The 24,642-nt window shown below is 38.0% G+C and overlaps 1 protein-coding gene across 1 annotated transcript in view; it reads left to right on the top strand.

Annotated features, from left to right (window-relative positions):
- Positions 1 to 24,642, top strand: part of CPED1 (cadherin like and PC-esterase domain containing 1) — a 129,559-nt gene that overhangs the window by 84,930 nt on the left and 19,987 nt on the right. The window contains exons 14-17 of the mRNA XM_081331097.1: positions 1,743 to 1,807; positions 2,743 to 2,787; positions 7,438 to 7,624; positions 9,922 to 10,090. Coding sequence (XP_081187223.1) covers positions 1,743 to 1,807; positions 2,743 to 2,787; positions 7,438 to 7,624; positions 9,922 to 10,090 — 466 coding nt within the window. The remainder of the gene's footprint in view (positions 1 to 1,742; positions 1,808 to 2,742; positions 2,788 to 7,437; positions 7,625 to 9,921; positions 10,091 to 24,642) is intronic.

Genomic DNA, 24,642 nt, shown 5'->3' with positions numbered 1-24,642 from the left:
TGTCTTCCACCTCCAGGCATGAGGCGAAACTGCAGGAGTCTGGGGAGGAGCAGGAGTGGCTGGGCAGAAACTGTCTTGCTCAGTGCAAAGGTCCTCCAGCAACTGCACTTGCAACTGGCTACTCCTCCTCCTGCTACTTCTTCCTCCTCCTCCTCACTTTCCTCCTCTCCACCTCCTAGCACCGCAGCTGAGCTTATGTGCTCTTCATGCAACTCTCCAAGTTTGCAAGACAAGCGCACCTTGCAACCGAGAGCTTCCCCAAAGCCTCATTGGAAGAGGACCCTCCCAAGGTGTTTGTGTGTGTGAGCAGTGGCGTAGCATGGGGGGTGCAGGGGGGCCCGGCCGCACCGGGTGCAACATCTGGGGGGTGGCGCGCTCGGACTCGCAGCTCTCTGTCCCTGCCTGGTTCACTCACTCTCTCTCACTGCAGTGCTGGCTGTGCGAATCCGAGCCACCGGGTCGCCGCCCACTGTGGAGGGGGGTGCCAGGCATGCGGTGCGGTGCACGGGTTAGGGGGCGCAAATTACTTGCCTTGCCCCGGGTGCTGACAACCCACGCTACGCCACTGTGTGTGAGGGTGTCTTTTTGTCAGAGTGCAAATAGGGGCAGGGAGAAGCTACCTTTCACCTTAAGCCCTGCATCTCCAAGGGGTTCTCTCTCTCTCATCTGCACCTGTTCTAATACCGCTGGGCTGCATTGAAACTTCAACAGGAGTTTTTTGCTTTTGTTTTGATGCTACAGGTGCCTCGAGTTTTGGCAACATCCTGCCTGCTTTTCGTGGTTTATTTTGGTGTTTGTGTGTGTGTTCTTCCTTTCTTCTGCAGCTCTCCAAGTTTGCAAGCCTATCTGGCTTGCGGAGGGGGAAGGGGAGAAGCTACATTTTCCCTTTCTCCAAGGGAATACCTCATTTGCACCTTTTCCAAGACTGCTGGGCTAGTGCAGTGCCGAGTTGGTTTGTTCTCTCTCTCTCTCTCCCTCTTCCCCCCCCTCTCTTGAATGATGTTCTCAGCACTTCCTCAACATGCTGGGTTTTGCTAGAAGGCTGAGTTTTTAGGATTGTCTCTTCCTTCCCACTTTCTTAGAAGCAGAAAGTCACTGATCTAATCTAGTACAATGTAATAATAATAGAAATAAGTGCATTATTTATTTGTTCATTTGTCTATTTAGAAAATTTTCAATAAATGTAATACACTTGAATCATCCTGAACCCCCCCACCTCCCCCATCCCATCCCACCCCACCCCACCTCCGGTCCATGGAAAAAATGTCTTCCATGAAACCGGTCTCTAGTGTCAAAAAAGCTGGGGATCTCTGCTTTATGACCAGTTACAGTGGTTAACGCATTCTGTAGTCACATGACCATGATTTGTAACTTTTTGCCAGTTTCTGGGGGAAAAAAGCCCATTCAGAAGAATGGGTTTATATTTATGACTGCAGTGTTCACTTAACCACCATTGATTCACTAAATCAGCGGCCCCCAACTTTTACGGCTTGGCAGCCCAGTGGGGGGGGAGAGAAACAAAATCAGAAACAGCAATCATAGCAACAGTACAAGTTATTTAATAAAATTGTGGACTACAATAAATTCTGCCCATACTACTGGAAGTTTATTCTCATTTTAAAAATCTTTAAAAAAATCTTTTGAAAGTGAAAAAAATACATTGCTGGAAGTAGGACATTCTTTTAACTGGATTGTGCTTGAAATTCTAATTTTAAAGACATTATTTTGTTACTTAACCTTAGGATTTCTTATTCAGAAAAAAACACTCAACTAAGAGTATCCTCCCCAGTCAAGGAAAAAGATAAAGGTAACATTATTTTTTTATACTCATTTAATATTGTTTGCCACTAAATTAAATCCATCCAGAAACTTATATGTATATGTATATATGTATATGTATATATATGTGTGTGTGTGTATATATATACGGCACCTTTTTTGGATGGAACCTTGTAGGGTAGGCAAGGCGGGTTGTACCTTTTTCTTTTACAAAAAAAGCACTGTGTGTGTGTGTGTGCGCGTGCATGCGTGCGTGTATATGTATATAACTGGATTGTTGTGTATATGTTTCAGCTCACTATAAAAACCCTTTGATTTTTTTCTATGAAATGGAAGTCAAATGTTCTAGTAGTTCATATGTTGAATGAATACATAAAACTATTTAGAAGTGTTTTTAAAACAGCTGGATTTACTATGATTCTCCTCTAGCTACTTGATTGCATGAGCCAGTTGTTACATATTTCCCTGCTAAAGGCACTGATCATTATAGGATTTGCATTGATCATTAATGTAGCTATTATCAGGAATCTTTTAAGTTATCAGGAATCTTTTAGTTATCAGGAACCTATCAACACTACTCTACCTTCTATATTGAGTTCCCAACCAGGGGTGTGAGATGATATTCCAGGGGGTGTGAAAACATGGGTTTTCAAAATTATAGTGTATATGCATAATTCGTTGCCATTATTTCCAACTTTTGTAAGGGGTGCGTGAATATATCAGAAGTGTTCTAGGGGCCCGGGGGATAGAAAAGGTTGGGAACCACTGTTCTATATGGTCAGCTGAAGGTAGACAAAAATAAAGATTATTTTTTAAAACAAATAGTATTTATGAAAGGCTATATATTAGTACTGATAGGGTTTTATTCACATTTTTGGACATTACATGACATTTTTCTCAAATGCAGATAGGTGCAGCGGATAAATGACAAACTATCCTAACTTGTGTTTCTATATTTTCTAGAACTGCACATTTTAAATCTGGCTAAAGAAATGGATTGCAGTCATGGTAAGAGAGAATCTGAAGTTAAGATTTAATCTTCAATTCAATTCCCAGCCTGGGATTGGTAAAAACTTAACCAAGACCTAATAGCTGTTAAGGTAACATGTAAGGTAACAGTTCTGAGTAAGGTTGTTATTGTTGTTATATTTAATATTTATTAAATTTAATAATAATTATTATTGTATTATTATTATTATTATTATTATTATTATTATTATTATTATTATTATTATAACTTTTATTCATAAAACATGAAATTCAGTCAACTGAACACTTAAATTGACTGGCACTAATGGTTGACACGGGCTGCTGCCAGCATCCTAGGTATCAACCAGGTATCTCCTTAAAATGTAAGATGTTCCAAGTAGCACAGTTTTTTGTAGCTTTGCTGGAGTTATTGCAGGAAGTTGCAATTTCTTGATATGTTTTGTAAAGTTTTTGGACATAGTTCCCAGTGCCCTGATGACAATGGGTATCACTGTTACGCGTTTCATCCATAATCGCGCAGATTTGATGGCCAGGTTGCGGTGTTTCGTAATTTTTCCCAGTTCTTTTTCTTTGGCATCTCCTGGTACAGCGATATCACTCAGTGAACACTCAAATTGACTGGCACTAATGGTTGACACGGGTTGCTGCCAGCATCCTAGGTATCAACCAGGTATCTCAATAATAATAATAATAATAATAATAATAATAATAATAATAATAATAATAATAATAATAATAATAACAATAATAACAATAACAATTATTATTATTATTATTATTATTATTATTATTATTATTATTATTATTATTATTATTATTATTATTATTATTATTATTGAGATACCTGGTTGATACCTAGGATGCTGGCAGCAACCCGTGTCAACCATTAGTGCCAGTCAATTTGACTGTTCACTGATTGATATCGCTGTACCAGGAGATGCCAGAGTCGAAGAAAAATAATAATAATAATAATAATAATAATAATAATAATAATAATAATAATAATAATAATAATAATAATAATAATAACTAATAATAATAACAACTATAATAATAATAATAACTAATAATAATAATAACTAATAATAATAATAACAACAACAACAACAACAATAATCATCATCATCATCATCATCATCATCATCATCATCATCACACAGTCAGCCAGATGTTCAGACTGGATTTGGCATTTTTGTCTACCTATCAAGTCCTTACCATGGACCTGGGATAGGCAGATGTGGATGTTTGATGGTATTATAGGTGTCGTCGCAGGATGGAAGCAGTTCCTAGTAAGGCCGTCTTTTGCAATTGATTAATGGTGAATTGTCAATGCCAATGGTGTTCAAGTGGTGCTCCAGTTGTTTTGGGTTTGCACCCAAGGCGCCTATTACTATTGGTACTATTCTTGCTTGCCTTTGCCATAGTCTTTCTATTTCTATTTGTAGGTCTTTGTATTTTGTTATCTTCTCCAGTTCTTATCTATTCTGCTGTCTCCAGGCACTGCCATGTCCACTATCCAGACTTTTTTGTCTTTCTTATTGACAATTGTTAAGTCCAGGGTGTTATGTTGCAGGTGCTTGTCTGTTTGAATTCTGAAGTCCCAGAGCAGTTTAATTTCATCATTTTCTATGACTTTCTCTATTTTATGATCCCACCAGTTCTTGCTTATAGGCAAATTGTCACTGCACGTTTTTTTAGTTCATCCGAAAAGCTCAATTCTAATTGTACATTTCCTTCTGTTCTGCACCTGTGTTGATAACCTATCTGGTAACCATAGTGAATGTCATGTGGTCTAGCTATGTTATGAGGTCCATCGCCCTCTGATAGGAAGAATTATTCCTTGACACAAATGATATTTCTTGCAGATCTTCCAATGCACCTTTGTTGCTACTTCGTCATACCGCTGCTTGTAGTCAGTCTGTGCGATCTTACCAGGTGGTCCACTGTTTCTTCAGCTTCTTTGCATAGGCAGCACTTACTGTCTTCTCAATTTTAACTTTGTATGCATTTGTCCTTAAGGCTTGGTCTTGTGCAGCCAGAATTGAAGCAGTAGGCATGAGCTTAAATGGACTCCAGCAGATGGTAGAGGACAGGAAGGCCTGGAGGAACGTTGTCCATGGGGTCGCGATGGGTCGGACACGACTTCGCAGCTAACAACAAAAGTGCTTAGCAAGGTGTCAAAAACTTGATAACTAAAAGGGGGGATTTTGGGTTTTACTGATTAGATTCATTTGTTTTTATAGAAATGGCTAGTTTATAATATTATGGCAAAGTAAAAAGTTGAGGTTCAATGTTAATGCTTCCTTCTACTGCAACAGAGGAGGTCTGTTCTTTTTCCCTTCTCCCCCTCATTTTCCCCCTTCTTCCTCCCCACTGTGTCCTACTATTTGCTTTTGTATTTTATTCTATAATCTAATAAAATATTACAAACTGTAGAAAAAAGGAAAAAAGTACCAGTTTTAATTTCTTCGGTGGCTGTTCCTTTGCTGAATCACTTTACCTTTGCACTGACAAATGTATGATGAATTTATCCATTTTATTAAAATGCACCGCTACCAGTTAGCTCAGGGGTCTTCAAATGTGGCACTTTTAAAACTTGTGGACTTCAACTCCCAGAATTCCTCAGTCATCATGGCTGGTTGAGAAATTCTGGGAGTTGAAGTCCACAGGTCTTAAAGTTGCTAAGTTTGTAGACTCCTGAGCTAGCTGGTCGGCCCTTCCTCCTCTCTCCCTTCTGAGCTCTCCTTCTACAGTGTAGTAAGAATGCACCCCCAATCCCTTCCCTGTACCCTTAAAGACATCAGAATCAAGTGCAAAGCAAGCAACATTTGCTGTTGCTACTGTCATATTGAATTTTTGCTTTCATGGAATTGGTCCGCAGAGCTTGTTCTTGGGCAGCCAAAAATGAAGACTTCAGTTTCTTTCTTCAGCACTCCTGATCTAACATCTCCATGTTAGCTTTGTATCTATCTTTCTTTCAATGTCCTTTATGTATTGACTATGCCTAGGCTTCTTTTTCCAGTTAGAAACTCGATACTCAATTGTTTCCTTTCGATGTTTTGCTTTCAAACTCGTTCTTTTCAAAAGGTTTCTCTTGTTCATCTCCTTCAGCAGAGGCTCTTTAGTTTTATGTAGTCATTTAAGCCATGTTTTTCCTGTTCCACACTTTGTTTCACCTGTAAGAATCATCTGCCACTCTGAGATCTAGGCAAGTACAATCAAACAATATCACTTTTGGGGGTGCAGAGCATGGTGCATTGTCATTAGTTCTCTTGTCTTTCGATCCAAGTTATCAACTTCTAGCTGAGTCCAATCAGTTAATCCAGCTGAGTATTGCATTACAGGCACTGCCCAGGTGTTAATTGATTTTATGACATTTGCTCCATTTAGCTTTGATCTCAAGACTCACTTTATGTCTTTTATTGAAGTAGCTTCCTTGACTTGGTTGTGTAATGGTCAGAGGTTTCCAAACTCCTAAGTACTTCTGATGTTACTGCTTTTATCAACTCTTCATTATCAAGTTCAAATCCATCATCTTCAACAATTTTTCCTGCCTTAATAGCAATCGTTGCATATTTGTCAATGACAAATCGCATTGTGGTATCTCTGCTAAACTCCTCAGTGCTTTTTAGCAGTGAGCTCAATTCAGCTTTTGTTTTTCCAAAATTTTAATTTATTCATGTAGAGCAAAGGGGAATTTTCAGCCTCTTTTAGCCAATTCATAGCCACAGTTGTTTTCATTCAAAATGCTTGTTAGTGGCACCATCAAAAGTACAAATAACAGAGGTGAAAATGAGTCACCTTGGAAGATTCGTCATTTGATTTCAACTTCACCAAGTTCTTCTCCACAGGCCATCAACTTAGTTTGCCATAGCTTCATAGAAGTCTTCAGGAATTTCTGGATGTTGCTGCTAATTCAAAAATGTCTAAGCATTTCTCAATCTCAACAGATTCTGTTCTATGGGGAACAGAATCAAATACTTTCTTATAATCAATCCAGACCGTGAACAAATTAGTTTGTCTTTTCTTTGAATTCTCCAAAATCAATTTATCAATCATCAGTTGGTCTTTGGTTCTCTTGAATTTTTGCAGCACCCTTTCTATTCTACCTGTAGCAAATCCTTGTTTTCTAGATATCCATAAATTTGGTTTGTAATAATGCCTGTAAGTAATTTGTATGTTGTTCGTAGGTAAGTGATTGCCTATAATTTTCAAGTTTATTTCCCTTTTCTGCATCCTTCTGAATCAAAAAGGTTCTTCCAGTTGTTAGCCATATTTCACTTTCTGGTTTTTCCAGAACCTGTTTCATCTGATTATTGTTATTGTTGTTATTATTATAAATTTAATCTTCAGTTTGATTCACAGTCTGGGACTGGTAAAAACTTAACACTTCAAGTCCTAACCAAGGACCTAAGAGCTGTATTATTTCTAATTAAAGGTTTACTACATATTATCCTCAAAACAGCTCATTGTGGGGCTCTTCATATTGAGAAACTTCTTTAAAATCTGAAACAAAACCATTAAATCTTGTATTAGTTATTTTGCCATAACTGCCTAACAGAAGGAATGGTGTATTAATTGAATGCCACAGTATTAGAAACATAAAGCTGAGCCACTGATTTAATGTACATAAGCATTTTAATGGTTCCTTTCCCCCCTATAAAACAGATAAAGATACACTACCTCATATCAGGCAGATCATCACTAGCCCACATTTGGACTTAAATCCTAATTTTGACCCCAGAATCAAGGAATACTACACTGAGGTGCCTTTTGATCTTTTGACAATCAAGATTAGAGCAGAACCCATGAATTGTCAAAGTGAAGCTCACTTGGATGAGAGACAAGGACCAAGGTAATTGGAATGGTGGGTGATGTTCTTGGGATGTACAATACAAATCCTTAAATTCTACTTTACCAGAGAATTTGCTACATGCTTATCATTAAAAGTGCCACTACTAGTATACTGTAATCCCCAGCTTTGGAAGAACAGTTTTCCTATAGCAATCCTGATTATGACAGCATACAACATTTCTGCAAGAACCTATTAATATTTATTTATTTATTTATAGTGCCCTTAAGATACTGTCTTGTATTTTCTTCATATTGGCTGTAACACAAATGTGCATGCATAAATATTCATAAAAGAAAGAAAAATGGCCCAATTTTGGCAAGTTTACTGAACCTTTTGCAACTCTATGCATATGTAAACTCTGTGCAGGCAATTCTGTATTTCTAGCCATGAAATGAGCAGAAACCAGATTCCTGTGTTTGAATACAAAGCCTTATATTTGTACTGTTTGTGCAATTTGCTGTATCATGTATAGATTAAACTTGTGCAAAGCTTCTATGAAGGTTCAGACAAAGCAGTCTTTTGATCCTGCTTCACAAGCAGCACAACCCCCTACTAAAGCACAGCAATTTTACTGTGTCACTTCTTCCTTCCAAGGCCTCATCCAACAAATCTATTTAATGGAAGAAACTTCTACACCTGCATCTCTGCAGTTAATTGCTATCATCAATTGCTAAGGATTGCTCTATGCAAGGAGGTTAAACACCTAATATTAAGCAACAAGGAACTACTTTTTTATTGTCTCATTTGGCAAATTTGAGATGAGGAAGCATTAACCGTTTGCACCTTATATTCTATTGACTGCTAAGGGCATAAAGGACAGAGTTCCTTTCTTCATTTTTCCACCCTTTTGTCCTTGCAGTGTTTTTTCTACATAGAAGACTAGACTCTTCCATTCTGCCTGCTTTCTGCAGAACAGATATCATACTTACTTCTCCTTTCCCCACCATTAGGACAGAAAGTTTAAAGGTACAAGGTTTCTAATAGGGCAAGTAAGTGATAGAAATTGAAGTCCAACTGATCCTAATCCCGACAAAGTAGCTTTCATCTACTAAAGTTAAAGAAAATGGTACAACATTCAAACTTTATGAGCACACTGGAGCAATAAGGAAGGAGAGGGTTTATAATTTTATTTAGCTACAGGTAGTCCTTGAGTTTTGACCACAATTCAGCCCAAAATTTATATTGCCAAGTGAAACATTTGTTAAGTGAGTTTTGCTCCATTTTATGACCTTTCTTTCCACAGTTGTTAAGTGAATCTGGCTTCCCCATTGACTTTGCTTGTCAGAAGGTCGCAAAAACTGATCATGTGACCCCAGGACTCTGCAAATCTGATCACATGACCATAGGGATATTGCAACGGTTGTGTGAAAAACGGCCATAAGTCACTTTTTTCACTGCTGTTGTAACTTTGAACAGTCACTAAATGAACTGTTGTAAGTAAAGGACAACCTGTATTTTGTCTGAATAGATAGTTCAATATGGGAATGCCGGCAGGTGATCCCCAGAGGGAGGACATCCTCTGTGGGCGCGCCTGCCCTTTGGAATGATTTACCTGTGGAACTCTGGACTGCCCCCAACCTGCGCTCGTTTCGCCGGGACCTGAAAACCTGGCTTTTCGATCTATCTGGCCTGGACTGAGGGGTTTTTTAGTTTTAAGTTTTAACATTGTTTTATTGTTGGGCTATTATTAATTTAATTCTTTTTAATTCTATTTTTATCTTAATTTATATTGTCTTTTAAATATTGCCCTGTAAACCGCCCTGAGTCCTTCAGGAATAGGGCGGTATAGAAAACTAATTAAATAAATAAATTAAAAAGGACAGAGCCATGCTAGCTCTGTCTAAAATTATTTTTCCCCAGTTTCTCCATTCTCAGCAAGGAAGTCTGCAACTGAGAACCTTGATAAAGCCCAGATGCCAAGTGTCTTGAAATTTCTACTCAACTAGATGCAAGTGGAAGAACTGTGCAGATAGCACAACTCTATAACAGAACAATATAGCGGAGCTATGTAAGACTTTGAGGATGGTTCTGATATACATTTCTCTTCCTGCAGTTCATATGCCTTGCTTTGTCTGATAACCACATTGAAGCTGGCATAGTATTTATACATTCAAGCATTTGGAAATGTCAGAACAGAAACACAACAGAAAGATAACACTGCATATCATCCCAAAGAGTTTATTTTCTCCTATTGAGCTGTAAAATACTTTTTGAATATTTTAGTCTATGATAAAATGAACAGATTACTTAGTTCATTAAGGTTCTCTTGTTTTTGCATTCTCCTTCTATTCTAACAGCTCTGCACATTACCCACTTGGATTGGGTATAAACATAGTAATTATTGTGGTAACAGACAAGTCTCGGTCAGTCAATGAAATTGTGAGCATCTACAAAATCATCATTTTTCGTGAAGACCGTCCAAGCTTGCCATTATTTGATGATTTCATGCTGTGTGGTTTTGTACAGGTAATCTATAAATACAGTTAGCAAACAAAAGTTTAAATACAGTTAGTAAACAAATGTTTTATCTGTGCACCATGTAGTTTACTCATCAACAGTGAAGGAAATCAATAGTTTTGTGGGCGTTTAATACCTCCTCTATTGTGTTTTTTCTTGCTTCTGTTATTTTAGTCAGTCCAGATTTTATACTCTTGCAAGATCTTGTGGAGGTGGCTGTTTGCTACAGAGGTTCATGGATTCCAAGCAGAGTACATGCTTTGCATTTAGAATGTCCTTGGTTCACATCTAAAAAGTACAGGCAAAAATCCAGGAAGTCGTTACAGAACTATGTATAGCAATAGTTTAACTCTCAACACAGACAGTTTTTAATCATCTAATTTAACCCATTACCAAATTACAGATATGTGTTCCTGCCTATTTCTATGGTGTACTTGACTTTGGGTTGAAAGAATGACTTTAGAGTTGAAATTGCTTTATTCATTATAAATGTTCAAGGTAAGGAAGGTATTTTACAATGAAAGCTACTAGATAGAAATGTATGTATGGATTGAACCAACAGTATCAGTCCAGACTAGAATGGAGACTGATCCTACCTATTTGATAACTAAGTGGCTAGCAGACTTTATTGCCTATGGCAGCTCTAAGCAATCTATTCCATGTTGTTCACAGGGTTGAAATAATAGAAAATACTTGTAGCTCGGGTTTTAGATTTTGGCTGTGGTTTGTTCTCCAAGCTTGTTTCAATATAATTTCTGAACGTTTTATTACAAACTAGGTAACATCAGCAGCAGGATTTTCTTGTCCTATTCTGCTTCGCTTATAAATGTCTTGTGTGGTCAGTTGGTTATACGATTAGTTGTTTCTTTGGAGCTATATTTGAATTCTAAGCAGCTGATTGGTTCTCTTGTTGATTAGCACTTTGAATGGTCTGGTTTCTTATATATTCATATGCTGGATCTATATCAATATGCTTGTTAATTGCTCCTTTGGTGTAATACCAGGCCTCACATGTGTGGCGGGTGTTGGCCTGCCCAATAATTTTTGTTCCTTCCCAGTCAAATTGGTGTTTATCATCAATGTGGTTTGAGATCAGGGATTTTTGGTCATCTCGTTTAATTGCTAGTTGATGTTTATGAACCCTTGTTTTCAATTGCCTTCCTGTTTGTCTTCACAGGGTTCTTTATTCAGTGCTGTGGTTGTCCAAAGTGCATCCCATTCCCATGACCTAAGGAGATGGGCTTGCTTTTGAACATCAGTCAAATAACTTGAACTGTGCCACTATGTCCATGTGCCAAATGGAATTTGGGGGTTTCATTCCTTCAGAGTTCAGCTCCCATGTCACAATGTAAACTGCTTTGAAAAAGAAGAATTTTGTAAAGTATGTGTGGTATGAGCTTTCTAGTTGAAGGGTAGGTGGGAAAATTAAAAGAAAAATCAACAGGGTGAGACTCACCCTTTGGATTCACCTCTACTGGCTCCCTAGCCTGTACTTTATGCTAATGCAAATGAGGGCATATCCTTTCAAAGACCATCCAACCAATCTGTAACATAATCAAAGGTGGGTTTTATTTTACTTTATTTCAAATAGGAGTTTGCAAAGGCAGTCTGTATTTTCTTTTCTAAAAAATCTTCATAGACTGACTTTTTATGGTGATAGTATTTTTTTTCTTTGTCCTGAAGTACATTACTATTGCTGGCTGAGTTTGCCTATGCCAGAGATCAGAAATTTCCATGTTTTCTTTTTTTTCCTTTTTAGTAACTAGACACCTGTTCTAGGAGCCAAAGGGAAAATAGAGCAAACCGCCTGAGATCTTCTTTAGACACTTGATTAGGCACAACTGGACATGTGCATTGGAGAGAAAAGGTCAAAGACAGTGGTGTGGTTTTTCTCGCAGTGGGGTTTCAGTTGAAAGTCCAATCCTGAGACTCTTTTCTTTCATGTCTAATCCTGTTAGGATAATCAAGTTTCAGTGCAAGCTGATATCATGATGAAGGTTACAATACAAAGAAAAAAGCTGGGTAGTTTCCAGGCTGCCACTAAGTCTCATGTGTTTGAGTAACCCTGGATTAAGTTCAAGGCTACTCAGAAAAGTAATGTAGAGTAGAGTCCCAAAGCTGTGCAACTCCTAAAAGTACAAAACTATTGTTATTTCATTTCTTCTGTAATATCATCATTAAAAGCAAATTATTGAAGATAAAGGTTTGAGTCACGATGGCATCCTAAGCAGCTAAAATTTCCATTATTTGTATTATAGCATAGAATACTTTTCCTGGTAATGAAGAGGCTATGGATTTATGTTTGATTGATATTAGTTTGATTGTATTTAAAACACACCATCTAGCCTCAATAAAGAAAAGATGCAATTATAACTTAAGTTCAATGTCTGTAGAATCAAATAACTAATAACACAACTAAGGCAGATAGCCCAAATCTGCAAAGATGGTCAGGAAAGCAAAGGCTCTGAATAAACAAAGAGTTGCAAGAAAAGTCAAACATAATAAAAAAAAGTTTCTTTCAACATATTAATAACAAGAAAAAAGTCAAGGAAACAGCTGGTCCATGAAAGAGAGAAGATGGCAAGGAAGTACAGAGAAAGCAAAGCTGCTTAACTCATTCTTTGCATCAGTCTTCACACAAAAAGAAACTATAGATCAACCTACCAAAAACATAACTGTAAAAGACAGACTAGAAATAAAAATTAAACTAAGCAAGAAAATGGTAAGAGAACACCTGTCTGACCTTGATGAATATAAATCACCAGGACCTGATGATTACATCCCAGATTTCTGAAGGAACTGGCAGATGTTATCTCAGAGCCATTGTATAATAACTTTAAAAAAATCTTGGAGCACTGAGGAGCTACGAGAGAATTGGAAAAAAGGGGGACAAAACAGACCCAGACCAATAAGCCTAACATCAATACCTGGGAAGATACTGGGAAAAAAAAAGATCTATGAACATCTAGAAACAAATAAAGTTATAGCTAGTTAAAAACAGATCATGCCAAACCAATCTTATTTCATTCTTTGACAACATGACTAAATTACCATGTTTCCCTGAAAATAAGACCCGGTCTTATATTTATTTATTTTTTGCCTCCAAAAGAGGCAGTAGGTCTTATTTGCCCAACACCTGCCTCGCCTCACAGAAGCAGCACCAACAGCCCCGTCCAGCAGGAGCCCATGTGGCTGCTGGCCAACTTCTGTGGCCACTCACAGCTGCTCGCGGCAGGAGGCCAGCTGGCCCATCGCGCCGTGCTGCCACCATGAGGTGAGGCCAGGGGGGAGGGGGGAAGCTACCTCAAGCACTCTATAGGTGCCCAAACACTGTTCACTCAGAGGGAGACTGGAAGCTTCATATGCTTGCAAATGGGGCTCTTAGAAACCAAGCAATTCGCTCTGTCTCCAAGCGCCCCACTTGCAAGCAGATGAAGCTTCCAGTCTTTGTCATTTCTCTGTCCAGGGAAAAGGTGTTTGGGCATCTATGGAATGCTTGGAAATGGAGCGCTCCATTTCCAAATACCCCATAGGTACCCTGACTGGAAGTTTCACCTGCTTGCAAGTGGGGTACTTGAAGATGGAGCAAATTGCTCCATTCCTAAGCATCCCATGGAGAAAGGGAGGACATTTCTACCAGTACTTAAATTGGAGGATGAAGTGTAAGAAGATTAGATTCACAAATTGTGTCTTCTCCATTTTAGCTCAAACACAGTCCCATTGAGACGTCTATAGATCAAAATCTAAGCAGATATAATCAAAGATAATTCTCTTCTCTTCTAAAATTTGAGCATTGACTTCATTGCCCATATTTCATTGTTAAAGGAATCATCCTATCTGGGCAGTTGTTAGATCCATATTTTCAGTAATTAATGGCCTGAGATCATCTATGAAGAAGATAGGTAGATCCCTGAGGATTATCAAATTATAAAATTTTTCTGTGTCTCTCCCTCTTTACTTAAGCCAAAACATTGTGTTATTTACAGCATTAAAGAACACTGACAGGTATGATCTTTTCCATGATGTTAATACTAAATGATATTTGGGGAAAAATTGATTACCATTACCACTGATAAACCATTGTTTACAAAGTATCAGTTAAAGACATCTCTCTGAATTTTTGGTGAAATGTTTGGTGAGGTTCATATAAAATATAAGCCTAGATATTTGGGCCTATTACGTGCAATATTATGTATGTATTTTTAAAGACTTCTAAGAAGCTTTGCATTTGCAAGAAAAAGTGACATTTGATCATTTGTACAAGTATTAATTTCATTTATCCAGCCCGGCATGGCTTGTCCCTTCTCTCCTGAAATGAAGCCCTATCTGTTAATTAGAACATGCATTCACTGAAACCTTTTGAGCTTCTCCCAAGCCATCACTCTTGAACTCCGCAGACAATGTGAAGTCGCTCTTTCCACTTCCCCCTTGACAATACACCCAATAAATGTGAAAGAGGATATGACACCATATGAAGTTCCTAAGTGTTAACAGATCGTGAAAATTGGCAACAACTGTTTTGCTGAGTAGAGTCATCTGCAAGCCAAGGGTGGATAATATCCCAGTGATGAGCGTTTGGCTGTGGTCACATTTGCCTTTCATGTCACTTGGGCCTCTTGAGGAAAATTCAGGAGAGATGAAAGCTAATGCAGCTGCTTTTGTTAATCAGTACTGCCCAGCCCTTCAGACAGAGGGGCAAGGCTGATATTTCCTGAGATACACAATGCATTTTGATTAACAGTGAAAACTAGTATAGTTACTCTCTAAGCCTGTCTGGTTCATCAGTTCTAGAAATGTAATTTAGATGATTATCTGTGTGCCCATTAAAGCTTGTAACCCATTCCTTGGCTGTTTGAAGTTTGCTTGCTTAAACTTGCTAATAGGAACAATAGCAAGATTAGATCAGGGTCATGAAATAAGAGAACAGAAAAAAAAATGGGGAGGAGGGAGAGAAAGATACGACAGTAGAATAATAGAAAACTTCCTACAAGCAAACTACTGGAATGATGATAGGAAAAGATTTTACTATTTAAAAGCTGGTAATCTAAAGCACCAAGTGCTCTATACATGAAAACCATTATATGTAGCATCACTTCAAGATTGTTTTCCATGTGTGTAGAGCTTTCTCTAAATCTGGACCACTGCAAGTGGAGAAGAAGTAATCCAATCCTCCCCCTCAAATTCCTTTGTTTGGAAAAATGTTGAAAGTCAAAGACAAGCATGTCCTGCCTTGGTGCTAAATAATATGAATAATATTTGAACGGCATTATAAACCACATTCAGTATGAGAGAAAAATGGAATGAATTATTCTGAATTCAGTCAAATGATTTATTTGGGCTTTTCTTACCAAGAAGAACAAATCATAAGTGTTTTCCCTTTGCAATTCAACTGAAATAAAAAGGGATTTAATGAAGTGTCTTTAGGAGTGGAAGATTTGTTTCCACCAGGCTGACAAATCTACTGAAGATTTTTCATTCAGCAGAGAGAATATTTCAAATGAATCTGAAGGACTATCAGAAGGTGACTTATGTTCACAATGCTGTATAACAGCAGGGAATGCTTTAAGATGAAATAGAAATAAAATGGAAATACTACTAGCATGCCACCTCGATCAAGACAACAGTACTGCTTTCATTACTTTAGATATCATAAACTTTGTAATACAGAAATTGTATTCAACAACGATGGCAACTATCATAAGATTGAGAGACTGGCTTCACAAATTGTACTAATACTTGATCTTCTAACTGGGCTTGTTGAGTAAAGTTGGTTCACACATAAACCTGAGTGTACTTTTCAAACCAAAATTATTCAGTTCATAAGAATGTAATAAGGCCAAACAAATCAGATTATAATTATCAATATACACATACACAATTATCTATGTGTATGTGGGAGCCTTCTCCTGATGCTGCCATATTGGTTAAACTATGGCTTTAGGAATTCCTAGGCAGAATGTTTGTCATCAGATTGGAAAGACTGAAGGGATGGGAGTAGGATTTTTAAAGTAAGCATTAAACCAAACTTTACAAATGTTGATCCTAAATCAAAGAAAATAATATCACTTTAACTCTATGTAAAGTTTTGTATATTGTATTACATTGTATCATATCATATCATATCATATCATATCATATCATATCATATATCATATCATATCATATATTATATCATATATATTATAATTTATAGCAATCAACTTATTACCAAGTTAAATTATATTGACTGAAATTCACCCCTGTTTTATTTTGTGCAAGAACTGTTGAAATTGAATGCTTTGAAATCAAAATCTAAACTCACCAACAACACAGTTATAAGATAGAGAAGACCTGAGTCTTAAAATATTTTGACAGTCCCTCGGTTTTGTCATTCATGGACAATTATTATCATAGTAATATTTGTTTTACAATGACCATAAATTTTGTACTAATACTTTGGGAAGTTGGGTGTTATGGGATATAGGTAAGATAAATCAACTTTTGCACAAAAATTATTGTGGCATGTAGAAGTGAATAAATTGCATTAAAAACAACTTTTATTTTAATAGTTACCCCTGCAACTTATTTTTCATTTGCCAATATATTTGTCACTCATTTGTATGCTTTTAAGCTATACTATCCCATCCTTTTAAGGTCTGTTGAGAGTCTCCTTGCCAAGGTACCTGCAGGGTACCTGCAATTGGGTCTTCTCATTGGTGGTCTCCTTTTTTTTATTTAAAAAGTTTTACAATACATTTTAACTTTAATCCCCCCCTCCCCCACCCCCATCTAACCCTCCCTATCCCTCTCCCCCATTCCCACCTCCCCCCCCGACTTCCCAGAGCTAAATACAGGGTATAAAAACGAAAAACAAACATAAGCATCCATATGCTATCAACAATAAACTATTAATTCTATCACCCTCTGGCTCATGTAAGATGATTACAAACAGTAATAATATTACAGATAAGAAAAAAAAGGAAGAAAACAGAAAAGGAATTTTACTCAAATGCTAAATAAAATTTCTTAATCCCAATCCTTATTCATATTAATTTCAAAGAAAAAACTTTCATCTACTATTTACATTCTCCCACATTTCTCTAATCTCTAGACAAATTCTCAATTACGCACCAAAAGCGCCTATCTCTATTAACCTTATTAATCTCCAACCAAACTGAACTATAATCAAAAATAGTTCTTACATATATCACACCAAATATCTCGCAGTTCCAGATCATCCATCTATACGTCTAGAACACCATTCCAATCTCCAATAAGAATAAAATAAAAAATTTAAAAAAATTATAACCCAATTAGGTAACCTTTGTTTATAGTAAGTTAAGAAAAATCAACTTGTTGTTGATTAGAAGCTTGCGTACAAATACTTTTAGTCCACAACCCTAATATACATTTCTTGCAAACAGATAACATCAGTCTTAAATTGTTTTAAATATTAAAAAGCTTTCTTTCTCCTCTATGATGAATTCAATCCATTGACATTCTAATTAGAAATTTAGTCACCAATCTTGACACTCCAAAGCTTTTGGAGCATATCTGAAATGACCCCTTCAACTTCTTTAGACCGCGCCCCTCCAACAGCTTCACTGTAAGTACGCTTTGGAGGTTCCATAACTTTCTGCTGGTCTTGCTCTTGCTCTCGTCTCGCTCGTCTTAGGGCGGCACGCGTCATCCTCTGCTCTCCTGCAGCAACCGATGAGACTGTAACTTGATCCCCTCCAGCACCATTCTCCTCTGTCTGTCTATCTGCAACTTCTTGAAGCTTTCCCTCACCATATCCCTTTGCAGCTTCCAAAAGTGGTAGGGGAATTGCTTTTAACACATTGCTATAAAAATCACGTGCCTGGGCCACAGTAACCAAACGATGTCTTTTACCTTCATGCATCACCACCAGTCCAACTGGAATCTCCCATCTGAACTTAATATCACATTTCTTAAGTTCCTGTACAAGAAATGCAAAATCTTTCCTTCTCTTTAAAATCTTTGGAGGAATCTCTTTTAAAACCAAAACTTCTTGCTCAGCAACTACCAATTTAGTATCATAAGCAGCTTGAATAACTTCATCTCTAATTACTCTCTTTGTAAAATAGACCACCACATCTCTGGGTAACTTCCTCTGTCTTGCAATCCATGAATTAACACGAAAAATTTTATCCATACTTCCCTCAATTTCAGATGCTGGCTGGCCCAATACCGCTTCCAAAGCTTCAGAGATCAGCTGCTTTAAATCTTCTTCAGAATTCTCCTTTAAGCCCCTAATTCTAATAGCATACTGCATCTGATGATACTGAGCGAGGCTCAATTCTCCGTCCACTTTATCCCTTATATTTTCATTCTCTAATACCTTTGCTTCTACTGTAATATAGAGTTCTTTTGACTGAGATCCTCCACTTTTGCATCCAGCTGTTGCACACATTCAGCTACACTTTCAATCATAGACAACATGTCTACCCTCATTGCTCTAAACTTCTCTTCCATCTTCTTCTCCAACTTCTCCTCCAGCTTTTTCAACTTTTCATCCATCATATCAGATATTAATTGTGAATGCTTTTCAAGGGCATCTTGTAAATCCTTAAGCGTCAATGCCGGAGGAGGTACAGGAGGAAGCAAAGCTTGCAACGAGGTCTGTTGCACCGGGGAAAACCCCGCATTCCGAAGAGCTTTAGAAGTTTTGGCCGCCATCTTTCGTCACTTTCACTTATTGCGCACTTTCACTTTAAAGCTATAAAATCCGTTGAGCTAGAGAGTAAAAATAAAAGTCCACATCACCTTGACCTCCTGTACTGCTCTGCCTGCATCTTTATACTCAAAAGTATTCCTTCTGGCAGGGGTGGTTGCTAACGCCTGGCTCTGCTCCAAAAATCACGGAGCAGAGACACTGCGCAGCTCGGAGCAACCCAGGCTTTGGGGGGGGCTCAATCCTTCAGCCGCCCAAACTCTCAGTTCAGGCGGCCCCGGAGAGCTCAACCCCTACCTGGGGCCTCACCCCCTCCTCTTCTCCCGAGGAGGGGGCTTCAAATCCATCTAAACAGCTGATCGGCGCTGTTTACGATGGAAAAACACAGCTGCGGAGCGGACAGCCCGGAGGCGGCTGTCTTCGGTGCCGCATCGCCACCGGAAGCCCATTGGTGGTCTCCTTTTGTGGACAGCTGGTCCTCCCTGCTGCATGTTTACAGGATTGAAAGCTTGGCCATTCAATAAGGTTTTGGAGAGAATGTAAGTTTTGACCTGCTATTAATGGAGAGTATCTTTTAGTCTAGCATTTATTTCCACTCTTTTTTCTGTACTGGGGTTAGGGGCTGCAATGTACCAGGGGTGGGATGTGCAATATACTGGGGGTTGTGGGGATGCAATGTACCAGGGATGGGAGAGGGTGCAAGCTACAGGATCCAGGCTGAAATAAATCTTTTGAGTTCTCTGAGTAGCATTTGAGCTGTTAGATACTCTATTCTATAATTACAGTAACTTCTACTGTAAAATACTTAAGCCAGAGATCTCCCAGAGTCTGACTGGGAGAAAGGGGCTGACCAAGAAAGCTATCTTGTAATCCCTTTATCCAATTTTTTTCCTTCCTATTATACCCCTGTGCCATAAATTCAGTGTTTAAAATATATATGCACTGAAATATGTACATATTTGTGCAAATAAAGCACATATATATCAAAGGTTCAATAATGATGCATGTATAGCTATAGTTTCTTCATTGCATCAACAGAGTAAATATTTGAGAAAACTGGCAGCCTCTTGCTTTGTCACTATGTAGAAGCCACCAAAGTTGGAATGTTAACTACAAACAGCATTCCACCACTACGATTCACCATATCTTAAATATGTTGTTTTACATGAGAATTTAAAATAATTTCACTCTAAATCCTATGCTACTTAAATTAGTGTTTAGATAAATACTAGCCAGACAAATCTCGCTATTGCTGTCCTTGGAGGTGGTACATGTGTGTATGGAATGGATGTTGCACGGTCACATGAGCTATTTTAAGTGTCTAGCATTACAATAGCATCCTTAGCTTTTAAAAAGAATAACAAAAAGGTGGGGCATCTTATACATTTTAAATGCAGCATCTTGCCAATTTCTGGATATAATTTGGCAGATTTCACCATATATCTTACATTTTTATAAACTACCAACTTTTGTTACACTGGACATATGGCAATATAAAAATCAAGTTTAAAGTGGATTGGGTCAAACTAGGGCACATTTCCCCAATGCCTCCCTATAGAGCAGGGGTCTTCAAACTTGGCCCTCTTATGACTCATGGACTTCAACTTCCAGAATTCCTCAGACAGCCTGGCTGAGGAATTCTGGGAGTTGAAGCCCATGAATCATAAAAGGGCAGAGTTTGAAGAACCCTGCTACAGAGGCTCAGTCGGATAGTATTTCAGAATATTGCTAACTTTTCCACTCTCAGCCTCTTTCTTTATGATATCGTGAACCATGGCAGAACTGCTCTAATGGAGTTGAAATCCAAAAGCCATGCTTTGCATCTTTTCCCTATTTTGTTTAAAATAGGGGAAATTAAGGTTGGAAGATAGAATTTTATCAATTTGGCTCAAAAACTGTGCCAACCATAACATTAACCCAGAGGCCACAAAGGTGTATTTATGCCAAAATGGTTCTGAATGTAAGTCATGTGGTGCAGTGGTCTTCAAACATATGATTAGACAGATTTTTTCATCATTAAGTAACCCTGAGATTGGCAAATTTGTGATGGCTTACGGTCTTTGAAGGAACAATTACTTATTCCAAAGAACAGGATAAACACGTACAGCAAGAATGGGGTGGCTAAATGAAATAGTTATGTAGAAGTAGTATTAGGCACAATCAGCTGGAAACTTAACCATGCAAATTTACAGAAATGATCTCAAGAAATGTCTTATTTCATTCTCTTCAATAGGAATAATAGTGGGAAAACATTCTCCTGTTTTGTATCCTCTGGCTCTTATTTTAATCATAGTTGTTACCAATATACTACTTCACTTTGTTGTGGGTTTCTTATTTTTACTTATGCCTGCTGCAGTGACACCTAGTGCATTGTTAAATTTTATCTTGTATCTATCAAAAGTTGTTTTTCCCCTCTGTGAAAGGATTTGTTTTTCTAACTCGACTGAGAATTAATTTTAATGACAGTTTTGAGCTTTATTGTTGCAGAAGGCAGACTGAATTCTGTTGATATTGCTGCTTTGTGTTACACCTGTCCATTGCTTTATAGTTTTGCTCCGTACCATATTTTTCCAACCTAAAAAAAAGCTCAGGGCTAAATGCAGGTTTAACTGATTTGCATGAGACTAGGAAGGTAGCATAAAGAGAAAACTGTACAACGAAAAAATGAAAGAGAAATGGACCATGAAGGATAATACATTAATAAATGTCCCTGGCCGCTTTGTAATGAAATGCATTACTTTTCCACTTCACCTATGAAGTTTCATTGCAATTCTGCTTTTATACATACACAAACATACAAAATCTTATTCATCAAATTGAGAATGTACTAATAAAAAGTTCAGGATTTTTCCCTATTGACCCTCTTCAAGTGGTTCTTGTAAATTAAACATTTTGGGGGAAAATTAACAACATTGTTTTGGAAAATGTTAGCAGCAATTTGGACCTGAAAGCAAAAAGGTGCTTTGGAGAGTTTATTGTCACAGATGTGGTACCTGACTTTCCTTTTTAGCATATAAAGATGCTGTTAGAGACTATTAAAACAATCCCTAATCTGAATAATTTGTTCCTATGAGAGTAGGAGAGTTCATATTTGTTTCTCCTTTGAACTATTGGATGTTGTAAATTGTGTTTTGCTGATTAAGTTTCATTTCTAGATCTGCTATGTAATATTTTATTGATTTGCAAGATGATTACATATTATCATTTGTTCTGTTTTAATTGCAATTTGTATGGGGATTGCATGTTGTTGAGAGTTGGTTCTGATTCAAATGGCCTATAAACCTTATAAAATAATTGCATTATAAAAACTGAAACTTAGCAGGTAAATTTTGTATAATAGCTGAAGGCTATATACAAGGTTTTGACAGCTGAATCTGTCCTTGACTGATCAGCTTATGCACTGTTCTATGGGCATATGGACAGTCATGGTATGTCTTTTCTTCCAAATATATATAAAAAGCATTAAAAAAACAGGTCAGTATATGCCTTCCTTTTGTTGCAATTGTTCTTGCTTAAAGCTCATTCAAGTCCTCTATGTCAGGGGTCCCCAAGCCCTGGTCTGTGAACCAGTACCGGGCCAGGGCATGCCAGCATCTGGGCCGCACAAACAAGCAAAGCCCCATCCGTGAGATGCAGGCAGCACACAAAACCACACACCTCCTGGTCCAAGGAAAAACCTCTCTCCACGGAACCAGTCCCTGGTGCCCAAAAGGTTGGGGACCTCTGCTCTATGCGAATGCTTTCTGCACTGGTTATGTTGGCTTGATTTGATTTCATTTGATTTGTTGGTACCTTTATGCATATATTTATCTGTATATACCCTAACTGTTTGTCCCAAAAATACTGTTCAAAAAGCAACTGGACTTTCTTGGGTTTTTTTTCCTCCTTGAAATCATTTCACTTTTCATCCAAGAAACTTCCTCAGTTCTCGCTGAATGGTGGGGAATGGAAGGATTTGTATTCTGGCCACCGACTAGTCATCAGCACTCTAAAGGTCACTCAGCAGTCCTAAGAAGGTTCCACACCCATTTGCCCTCTGATTCAGATGACCCAGAGGATACAGATAAACCCCCAGGTGGTCTCAATGACTCTCATAGAGCTAACAACTGACCTTCAGAGAGCTAATGACCAGATGACTGCTGAGGAATATAAATCCATCAATTCCCCATTCAGCTAAAACTGAAGAAGCTTTTTGGTTGGTCAGACCTATCAGCCTGACCTCAATACCTGGGAAGATTCTGGAAAAGATAATCAAACAATGAATGAGCGAACACCTAGAGGCAAAAAAAGTCATCACTAAAAGCCAACATGGGTTTGTCAAAAACAGATCATAACAGACAAATCTTATTGCATTCTTTGACCAAGTGACAAAACTAGTGGACCAGAGGAATGCTGTGGATATAATTTACTTGAACTTCAGTAAGGCATTTGATAAAGTAGATCACAAACTACTACTTGATAAGATAGAAAAATGTGGGTTAGACAGCATCACCACCAGATGGATTCGTAGCTGGCTGACCTGCTGTACTCAGCGTGTGGTCCTCAATGGAACTGTATCTACATGGAAGGAAGTGTGTAGTGAGGTGCCCCAGGGCTCCATTCTAGGCCCAGTGCTCTTCAACATCTTCATCAATGATTTGGACGAAGGGAAAGATGGGGAACTCATCAAATTTGCAGACAACACCAAGCTGGCAGGAATAGCCAACACTCCAGAAGACAGGCTTAAGATACAGGAGGATCTGGATGGACTTGAACACTGGGTGCTATCTAAAAAAATGAAATTCAATGGTGAAAAAGTAAGGTTCTACACTTAGGGAAGAAAAACCAAATGCACAGGTATAGTATAGGTGGTACCTTGCTCAGTAGTAGTAACTGTGAGAGGGATCTTGGAGTCCTAGTGGACAATCACTTAAATATGAGCCAGCAATGTGCTGCAGCTGCCAAAAAAACAACACAATGCTAGGCTGCATTAACAGAGGGATAGAATCAAGATCACGTGAAGTATTAATACCACTTTACAATGCCTAGGTAACTCCACACATGGAATACTGCATCCAGTTTTGGTCAACACGATGTAAAAAAGATGTTGAGACTCTGGAAAGAGTACAGAGAAGAGCAACAAAGGTGATTAGGGGACTGGAGGCTAAAACATATAAGGAACGGTTGCTGGAATTAGGTATGTCTAGTTTAATGAAGAGAAGGACTAGGGGTGACATGATAGCAGTGTTCCAATATCTCAGGGGCTACCACAAAGAAGAGGGAGTCAAGCTATTCTCCAAAGCGCCCAAAGGCAGGACAAGAAGCAATGGATGGAAACTAATCAAGGAGAGAAGCAACCTAAAACTAAGGAGAAATTTCCTGACAGTTAGAACAATTAATCAGTGGAACAACCTGCCTCCAGAAGCTGTGAATGGCCCAACACTGGAAGTTTTTAAGAAGAGACTGGACAGCCATTTGTCTGAAATGGTAAAGGGTTTCCTGCCTGAGCAGGGGATTGGACTAGATGACCTCCAAGGTCCCTTCCAACTTTATTATTATTATTATTATTATTATTATTATTATTATTATTATTATTATTATTATTATTATTATTATTGTCATTATCATCATCATCATCATTATTATGTGAAATGTCTTCAAGGAGAAAAAAATAAACCTAGAAAGTCCAGTTGCCTTTTGAAAAGCACCTTTGGGACAATCATGACCTGGAGGATTGAGAACCTCCATAGACACTCTAACCATTTATTGAGGTAAGTATAAGCCGAACAGGAACTATAAATTTAGCAGGTACTGTATATATTAAAGATGGGATAAATCAAGAGGATGTTTCTGTGATTAATAACCTGTATTGTTCTTTGGGATATCATTGGCATATCTGTTTGAGTAT

Source organism: Vipera berus (assembly GCF_964194415.1).
Source record: "Vipera berus genome assembly, chromosome: 6".
Classification (NCBI taxonomy): Eukaryota; Metazoa; Chordata; class Lepidosauria; order Squamata; family Viperidae; genus Vipera; species Vipera berus.
This window is presented reverse-complemented; position numbering and strand designations above follow the sequence as displayed.